Source organism: Rana temporaria, chromosome 4, assembly GCF_905171775.1.
Source record: "Rana temporaria chromosome 4, aRanTem1.1, whole genome shotgun sequence".
Classification (NCBI taxonomy): domain Eukaryota; kingdom Metazoa; phylum Chordata; class Amphibia; order Anura; family Ranidae; genus Rana; species Rana temporaria.
Genome location: NC_053492.1, coordinates 348,993,427 through 349,003,678, shown reverse-complemented (window position 1 = coordinate 349,003,678; position 10,252 = coordinate 348,993,427). Strand labels below are relative to the sequence as shown.

The 10,252-nt window shown below is 40.8% G+C and overlaps 1 protein-coding gene across 1 annotated transcript in view; it reads right to left on the bottom strand.

Moving 5' to 3' along the window:
• Nucleotides 1–1,131: 1,131 nt before the first annotated feature.
• FAM98A (family with sequence similarity 98 member A) overlaps nucleotides 1,132–10,252 on the bottom strand; it is a 79,969-nt gene continuing 70,848 nt past the window's right edge. Inside the window, exons 7-8 of the mRNA XM_040350804.1 lie at nucleotides 9,839–10,006; nucleotides 1,132–3,299 (exon numbers count right to left, since the gene is read on the bottom strand). Coding sequence (XP_040206738.1) covers nucleotides 2,541–3,299; nucleotides 9,839–10,006 — 927 coding nt within the window. The 3' untranslated portion in view covers nucleotides 1,132–2,540. The remainder of the gene's footprint in view (nucleotides 3,300–9,838; nucleotides 10,007–10,252) is intronic.

The following is a 10,252-nucleotide window of genomic DNA, read 5'->3' as shown; positions in this document are numbered from 1 at the left end:
AGCTTATAGAAAAGCAGCCACAGGTTACTGGTAATAGTAGAGAAGACTATACATTGAAGGGAAGAAGACATTGTCGAGAGGGAATAGAGGAGCGTTCTGGCCAAAAACATAAAAGCACATGTCCTTGTGATGAAACCAGAGATAGACTTACCACAATATCTCTTGATAAGAATAGGAATGCAGATTTCACTTTTCTGTACCATTAACAAGAAATAAAAGTAAATGAGACTATAGCCAGGCAATCTTTATTGCTCACCTTTCACACAAACAGCATACATTCAGCTGGCTTTCTTCACAGCTTATCATGGCTTATTTACACAGTAAACCCAGCAAAAAGCATAATGTAGCTCTTGGAAAAGATCACACATCCACAAAAGGTTTTGATTCTTTTTAAATATTCCGGGCATAAACCCACTTTGCTCACAGAGTAGTGCATTGGTTGGGAGGCAGAAGAGGGAAAAAAATGGGGATAAAGTGGTGTGAAATCTTGCACACACAAGGGAGAAAAAAAAATGTTTAACGGTTTTCAAGTAATTTATCTGAAAATATTAGTGTTTTATGAAAGCAGCCGAGTCCTTTAAGGCAGCCACATTTGAAGACCACAGCTATGACTTGCTTAAGCAGCACTGATCCCCTTGAGCTGAATGTGATGTGCAATTGTTAGATGAAAGATGGAAGGCTTGATTGCCCTAAATACTGCTGTAGAGCTCATGTAATAATGGATTACCTTATCAGAAAAACAAATAGCAACACAATTTTTAAAGGGTAAGTGAACTTTATAATAAAAAGGAGCTTATCTTTTTTGCCCCCCTTCCCTGACTTAACTTAATACACACATGCATACTTAAGACAATCTGCTAGGCATGGTTTCATTGTTTGTTGGCATCCAGAGATGCAAGTCTTCCCTGCTCTGGCCGTGCCAGCAAATTATTTTTCCCCAGACTTATACAGGACCATCTCAGGAATTGAGTCAAAAGGGCACTCATGCTTAGGTGCAGCACTGCTGGATGTAAACAAACAGCCTTTAGATCAAGGTTTGTACACATCTCTGAAGGGGGGGGGGGGGGAGGAGGAGGGGGGGGTTAGGTCACGGTAAGTGGACAAAAAGAAAAAAAAATGCACTTTGTTTTAAAGTGCACTTGTACTTTAAAAAAAAATCACAATGTAATGCATTTGAAGGCAGTGTAAAATGTACACATTCATATAAAAATTATGTCAAAACCACAGAAGAAAAGCATATGGGGCTGCTAGTTTTCATCTGTAATGCAAGAAGGAAAAACATGCCAAGGGCATACTTAAGACAAAGTGCAGTAACCAATGCCGATCATCTTTTTCTATTTTGTTAGGAAATTTGACTGTTATCAAACATCGCTAACTGTCCTTTATGGCAGAATATGGCTGACATGGACACATCTCCTTTTCTTTTTATATTCATCTTTTATCATAATATGCATATGTGAAGAGACAGACAACATATTTTCATTGTAAAACTTATATGAAAGGCAGGATACCTTAAACTAAAAAGGAGCTCAAAGAAATCCCAAACAAGGTTAAATATATTTTCACTTTACTTAAGAAAAATATTTATATAAAAGAAAACATAAAAACAGCCCATTTATAAAAAAAAAAAAAAAGAAAGAATAAGAAAAAAAAAATGCAAACAGAAGTGGAGTTGCCGCCCATAGTGACCAATTAGGATGTATACTATTCATTGGGAAAATAAAACAAGGAAACCTACTTGTCATTTTGGGCTGACTCCACATTTGTTACAATGTGCCCCCCCCCCCCTAAAAAAATGTTTATTTTATAAAGATGCCCTAGCTTTGCAACAGAATATACTATTTGCACAGTCCAATTTTACAGTTAACAACCATTACCATATTTATTTCAAAGAACAAATAATTTTTGGAGATGTAGGGTGATAATGGCATCTAATGTATAAAGTCACACTTCCAGATCTGTGCTATGAATTTACCATCCCAGCAAGATTATTTACTTGTATAGTGCTTAATAGGCTGTCCTTGCCTAAAAAAAAAAAAAAAAAAAAAAAAAAAAAAAAATCAGACCGATTAAAATCTGACAGGCTGAAACAAGGAAAGGAGTATGCATTTGTTTTGTAAAGCAGATCTTTAATGGGGGGGGTTTGTAAAAAAAAAAAAAGAAAAAAAAAAAAACTGTCCTGAGCCAAGCAACTTAATACACACGTTTACTAAACTGTTGTAAACCGATAAAAATGTATGACGTCAACACATCCAGGGCACTAAATTTCTGGGTGGAGATTTTCATTTAACCTGTGAATATTACCACTCTGCAAACAGCATTTTCTTTGAGAATTTTGGAGTGAAAAATGTAACCTCAACAAACCGCATCTGAATAAACCCAACAGTGCGAACACATTTTTTTGTTATGTCCACACATGCATTAAAGCAATGGGACAGCGTAAAACAAAACCAAAACCAGCAAAAAAAAAAAAAAAAACTTTCTGATCAGGTTGTCACAACTATTACGTGAGCTCTACTTAATGTGAAACTAGAATGATCTCAACTGGTGTAATGTCTTCCTTGTCCAAAACCAGACTGATTATATTGATAACCTCCATGCTGAAAGTGCTGCTCAAACTGACCACCTTGGTTGTATGTTTGTGCACCACGGCCACCCCAACCCCCACCTTGCCCTCCTCTTCCACCACGACCACCTCTGCCTCCTCCACGGCCACTTCCTCGGTCATTGTGATGGCCACCATCTTGAAATCTGTTGTCTTGTTGATAGCCTCCTCCTTGATAACCACTACCAGAGTAGGATGAACCTTGGTAGCCTGCATAGCCTCCTCCCTGGTATCCACTTCCACCTTGATATCCACCACCTCCGCCTTGATATCCACCTCCTTGATACCCTCCTCCGCCACCCTGGTAGCCTCCAGATTGATAGCCAGAATCTCTAAAGCCTCCATCTTGGTAATGTCCACCAGAACCACTGCCACCACCATCTGTCCAGCCTCCTTGTACTTTACTTCCTCTACCGCCTCTGTTTCCTTGATCATAGTTACCACGTCCTCGTCCTCGGCCTCCACCTTGCTCATAGCCACCACGGCCACCTCCCTGTTCATAACCACCACGGCCACCTCCCTGTTCATAACCACCACGGCCACCATAAGACTGTTCATATCCACCTCTTCCTCCACCTCTACCACCACCTTGTTGTGGCCCATCTTGTCTCTTCTGCCAAGGTGGCATTTCTGGTGGAGGAGGTTCTATTTCATTGGGTCTTCCACCTCTGTCAGGAACTCTTCCCATTAACACCTGTAATAAAAAAAAAGTATAGTTTGTATGAACTGTGCAATATTAAAGACAGTACAGCTCATCATAAGAAGACAACAAAAATGGTATGGCTTAATACACAATGCACTTTATAGGAGGGAAAACATGCTCAGCCTGAAAATCAAAAGCAAGAAACTTGGGGTGTATCTTGCACTTATCACTTTGTAGGATGTCATTATTAAGCATCCCAGAGCAAAGTTCCTCAAACAGTGTATATTCAATCACAAGGGCAGTAGGGACAAAAATAAGCATGGGAAGGGGTAGAAACTCTGTGCATTAAAAGGAAGTCACCCATTGATCAGTGAACTGTATTCAGTAGGTCACCTTGTGTCTACTGCTGTGATTGAAATGCAATAAAACATGTTCTGCTGTAAAAAAAAGGTCAGTAAAGACGAGCAAGAGTTATAGTTTTTCTATGAAGCCAGCATACCCAGATTTTGCAATGTGTTTTAGAGTTTGCCCTTTGAAGATTACAAATCTCTGCCATCAAATGTATCCTACCGACTCTTAACATTCATTCCTCTGCTGATGGTGGTGTGGAACTTTTCCAATATCTGGGGGAACAAGCTTTTTGTCGCATACAGGTGGTAGGGTGGCAACAATTTCTTATATGCAACAGCAGAGACATTGTTTTCAGAAATAGGACGACACAAGAGTCTTGGAGGGTCACTGCAGTAATCTTACTATGAAGTTACAACCTGATACCAATAAGGCTGCATTCACACCGGAGCGTTTTTTTCGCCTGAAGCGCGACGCCCCAAAACGCTAGAGGGGAAAAAATACATTATTCTCTATGGAGATGGTTCACATCTCCACTACAAAACGCCCGACGCCCAAACAAGTTCTGGACCCTTTTTTGGCGCTCGAATTTGGGCGTTTTACATTGGTGACCCTAGACGCGTTTTGTCGCGGCAAATAACGTTGCGTTTTGTCGCGGCAAAAAACGCCGCAACACGATACGCTCAGGTGTGAATGCAGCCTAAGGTTCAATAAGAAGGCACTGCCACCAAATATGGAAAATTGTACAAGGTGCCAGTCCACACCTCCAGTGCATTGAAGAAACACAGGATTCCCACCTACATTAGTGCATTGGGTCTCTCTACCAATAAGCTACAATTTTAACCTTTTCACTGCCACCAACATATATCATAGTGCCGTAGCAAGGGGTTTAACAACACAGCAGCTTTGAGTGCGTGTAACTGACAGTTGTCTGTCAGGTGAAATAAATTAGATGGCTACATAGACCCCCCCATTACCAAGTAGCGTGCTCTCCCCCACCAGGTTTCCTGGGCTTTGCTGTTCAAATTGTGGGCCTGGGACCTCCATGACAAGTGTCATGGAATAGCAAGAATGAACATGAAAACAACGTAGTAGCATAGTTAAATTTGGACATGCAACACTGGATTGCTTACAAGCTGGACCAGTATAACCATGTATACATTCCAATGCCTAGAATTATTCTTTAACCACTTGCCGACCAGCTGTCCGCGTTATACGGTGGCAGGTCGGCACGATACAGCGAACCGTCGTAGCTGTACGTAGGTCCCTTTAAACAGGATAGCAGGCAAGCCTGCAGCATCGCAGGGGTGGCGATGCTTGTGACCGGCGGTCGCGTGCATGAGAGGCAGAACAGGGACGTGTGTGTAAACACACACATCCCTGTTTAGTTCTGTGAAAATAGACAGATCGTGAGTTCATAATAGCTAGAAACCACGATCTCTCATTTCTTCTAGGTCAGACCCATCTCCCTTACAGTTAGAATCACTCCCTAAGAACACATTTAACGCCTTGATCGCCCTCTAGTGTTAACCTCTTCCCTGCCGTGACATTTTTACAGTAATCAGTGCATTTTTATAGAACGATCGCTGTATAAATGCCAATGGTCACAAAAATGTGTCAAAAGTCTCCGACGTGTCTGCCAAAATGTCACAGTCCCGAGAAAAAAAAAATGCTATAAATCTATTCCCCATTTTGTAGACACTATAACTTTTGCACCAACCAATCTTATTACCAAAAATATGTAAAATACATATCAGCCTAAACTGAGAAAAAATTTGCTTTAAAAAAAAATAAAAAAATATAATGGGGATATTTATTATAGCAAAAAGTACAAAATATGGTGTTTTGTTTTCAAAATTGTCGCCCTTTGTTTATAGCGCAAAAAAATTTTTTATAAAAAAAAATGCAGAGATGATCAAACACCACCAAAAGAAAGCTCTATTTGTGGGGGAAAAAAAGGATGTCAATTTTGTTAATGTACAGGCTCGCATGACCGCGATGCAGTGCCGAATCGCAAACAATGGGCCGGTCAGTGAGCAGCCAATTCTTCAGGGGCTGAAGTGGTTAATGCCATCCCATATTTTTACACCGTTTAATGACCAAGTTTTTTGTTTATCTTTAGGACTGAGCCAGAAAACATTGTTAATGCCAAGTTGAAAAAAATTCTCCATAATCATTTTTATTTCACATTTTGCATAAGTCTGTTTTAGAGACACCCAGCAAAAACCAAACATTTACTATTTAATATTGGAAGACAGTGACTACATTTCAAATGTCAGTCAGTTGGAAGTTACATGAGCTAGAGGATCAGTTAAGGGAATGGAAATTAAATGCCATGTTCCTTTTTTGCAATAAGCTTGATGCTCTCAAGGGCCTAGGGACAAGACTTAAGAAATAAACAGTCATTACAGGTCCGTTTTTCCACATAATGAAATATGAAAATTAGGCTGGTTGTTATGAACAATGAAACATTTACTCAGGAATTCACAGGCCAATTATACTAGAATGTGTTCTCTTAGAATCATAATAATGCAGACTTTAAAGTGGAGGTTCACCCGGAAATTGCTATTTTTAACCTTAGATTGATGCTCATTTAGTCTAGGGGAATCGGCTAGTTTATTTAAAATCAAAGCTGTACTTACCTTTTTAGAGAGCGATCTCCGCCGCTTCCGGGTATGGGCTGCGGGACTGGGCGTTCCTATTTTGATTGACAGTCTTCTGAAAGGCTTCCGACGGTCGCATCCATCGCGTCACGATTTTCCGAAAGTAGCCGAACGTCGGTGCGCAGGTGCAGTATAGAGCCGCACCGACGTTCGGCTTCTTTCGGCTACTCGTGACGCGATGGATGCGACCGTCGGAAGACTGTCAATCAAGAAGGAACGCCCCGGTCCCGAAGATCGCTCTCAACAATGGTAAGTACTGCTCGGATTTTAAAACTAGCCGATTCCCCTAGGCAAAATGAGCATCGATCTAAGGGTAAAAAAAAAATGTATGGGTGAACTCCCACTTTAAATAAAACCATACATTGACACATTCAACTATGGATACGCCAACTTGAATGCAGTCAGATCTAAAAGTAGAAGGGGACTGGTAAATCATGTTTTTTGTTTTCCCTCTCCTTTCTGGCTCAACCCCATACTGGATGTTAATACCAGTGTTGTGTGTAGTCCACAATGTGCCACCTTTAAAATCATCAGTAAAAACAAATGTCAACTGCATTCCGTGACAATATGATCTGTGCAGCTTTTAATTCCATAGTCAATCTAGAAGATGAAATGGACATCTGGCATATGCATTTACCGGCATCTTTATTCAAAACAGGAAACCATGTCACAGCAGTTACACTGTCCGGTTATAAATTCTTATTAAAATGTTCAAATTAGCAGCTGGGAATTGTATTACTTAATAGAAAATTAATTTACACCTGAAATGACAGTTAGCAGGATGCCTTATGAAATCCAAATTTAAAAATCACAAGTACAGAGAAGGTAGCCCAGTGAAAGATGACAATATATTGCTCAGCCCAGCTTCACAGATGAGGAACTTTGACTTACCTGCATGTTCCATATGTTAGAGTACAGTACAGGACACGGGCAGAGTATTCATACACCATGTGTTACAGGCGTTTACCTTCAGGGGATTGGACACTAGCAAAGCTTTAGAGGATTTGCCATATTGATGAACACCCTTCGAGATGGCAAAGGACAGGGCCAAAAACTGGTATTGTAGGGGCCCCACAGCAAAGCTTGGGAAACCCCAAATGCACTGTAAAACTGGGGACACGTAAAATATGCATCTTTGATGTCCACAGGAGACAGAAAGCTCAATGACAAACCTGGTGAATTCTATACGTAAATTCTGAGCTTAAAGACATTCAGGGCTTTAAGGTTCAAGATGTCCCCCTTTAGGCTCCATTCACACCAAGGCTTCATGCCTTTTGCAGAAATGCAGGACATTTTTTTTTAACATGAGTTGACATTAATGCATTTTTGGAAAGGGTCAGGCTTTTTTTAAATGCAAAACGGTGCATTTTTTCACTAGACTTCAATGGAGAAGCTGCAAAAAAGCATGCAGTGAGTTTTTACTAGAATTTTGCCCAACACCCCCCCCCCCCCCCCCCAAAAAAAAAGCCTAAAAATGCAAAACACGGCAACATAAAAAAATTAAAAAAAATTGGAAAGTATAGCAAGAAGCACTGCAGAAACACTCAAAAGCAACATGCATAAATGTGAATCGAGCCTTAGGAAGGTGAACCGGTTGGAATAAAAGTCTTAAAAACAAACAGTTTTACCACAACTTTGGTCCAAAAGAACCAAGAGGGATTGACTGAGATTTACTAAAACTGGAGCACTCAGAATCTGGTGCAGCTGTGCATGGTAGCCAGTTTCTAACTTCAATCTAGTGGAACCAATTGTTTCAGAATTCACATAATTAGAAAATATAGTCCACCTGTGTGTAATTGAATTTCTGCATAAATACAGCCGTTAAGTGAAGCACTAGGTTTGTCAGAGAACCTTAGTGAACAAACAGCATCATGAAGGCCAAGAAACGCACCAGACAGGTCAGGGATAAAGTTGTGGAGAAGTTTAAAGCAGGGTTCGCTTATAAAAAAAAAAAAAAACATCCCAAGCTTTGAACATCTCACGGAGCACTGTTCAATCTATCATACGAAAATGTAAAAAGAGTTTGGCACAGCTGCAAACCTACCAAGACATGGCTGTCCACCTAAACTGACAGGCTGGGCAAGAAGAACTATAACAAGAGAAGCAGCCAAGAGGCCCATGGAAACTCTGGAGGAGCTGCAGAGAACCACAGCTCAGGTGGGAGAATCTGTCCACAGGACAATTATTAGTCGTGCACTCCACAAATCTGGCCTTTATGGAAGAGTGGCAAGAGAAAAGCCATAAGTTGTTCCATTTGCATTTTGCGAGAAGCCATGTAGGGGACACAGCAAACATGTGGAAGAAGGTGCTCTGGTCAGATGAGACCAAAATTGAACTTTCTGGCCTAAAATCAAAACTGCACATCACCATGAACACACCATCCTCATCTTAAAAAATGGCGTGGTGGCAGTATCATGTTGTGGGGATACTTTTCTTCAGCAGGGACAGGGAAGCTGGTCAGAGTTGATAGGAGGTTAGATGGAGCCAAATACAGGGCAATCTTAGAAGAAAACCTGTTGGAGGCTGCAAAAGACTTGAGACTGGGATGGATGTTCACCTTCCAGCAGGACAACAACCCTAAACATACAGCCAGAGCTACAATGGAATGGTTCAGATCAAAGCATATTCATGTGTTAGAATGGCCCAGTCAAAGTCCAGACCTAAATCCAATTGAGAATCCGTGGCAAGACTTGAAAATTGCTGTTCAGACGCTCTAGTCACTCTAGTTGTGCAAAGCTGGTAAAGACATACCCAAAAAGACTTGCAGCTGTAATTGCAGCTAAAGGTGGTTCGTCAAATTATTGACTCAGGGGGGCTGAACACAAATGCACGCCACACTATTCACATATTTGTAAAAAAAAAATCTGAAAACCATTTATCATTTTCCTTCCACTTCACAATTATGTGCCACTTTGTGTTGGTCTATCACATAAAATCCCAATAAAATACATTTACGTTTTTAGTTGGGAACACTTTAATGGTAAGGAAGGTTTTTTGTTGAGGATTCGTCAGAGTTAGAGTGTTACACCTTGTGGGAGGACTAGGAAGGAGCCAAGCTTGAGAGGCCTTGATGTGGAGGGATTGGGGGGAAAAAAAAAGCACACAGCCAAGACAGAATAGAGAGCATGGCCTGCCAGTGAGAACAGTCTGGCCAAAAGCCATTTCTTGGCCAAATTCTTTTTTTTTAAAGTTTTGGACAGACTTGGGAAGGGTAAATATCTTTTTATTTTTTAACTTGATAATTCCAATTGGGAGATTTCACCTCACATCCAATCTCTAAAGGCAAAGCAAGAAATAAGGTAAGCAGTTGTCACCAGGACAGGAAAATAAGGCAGGACGATCCATCCCTCTTCCTCTGAAAAATAGGTATTTTGTAGCAGTTTGTGTCCTTACTGGATTGGTACCCCATCACTTCCTGTCCCGAAAGACAATGGGAAATATTCCAAATGGGGTCACAGACTACAGTAAAAACCAGTCGGTGGTTCCATCTCTTCCGCACAGGCCAAAAAACTGCAAAAATAATATTTGCTTGGTGATGAGCATTTAAACCCATAAAGTTATTAACAAAAAGTAACTAACCTTATTTATAGCACAAGCAGTCTTCTCCCGGATCGATCCACTGCTGGTCCTCAAGATTTTCGACAGATCATGCCGCGCTGCCAGAAGATGAGCAAGAGAAATGGTGCTTTTGCTTAGTAAGGATGCTCGCTTCGGCTGGTAAACCTTGCCCAGTTTGTCAGAATGACTCTGTTCAAAATGAAAAATACAGACATTACACAACAATCGTTCTGCTTGTGTTTTCTGTAGCATCCTTTAATCACTTGTTCCTCTAATGCAGTGTTTCCCAACTCCAGTCCTCAAGGCACATCAACAGGTCATGTTTTCAGGCTTTCCATTATTTTGCACAGGTGATTTGATCAGTTTCACTGCCTAAGGCTGGGTTCACACTACTACACTACTTTCATCCTACTTTGCTCTGCTACATTGGTCCTA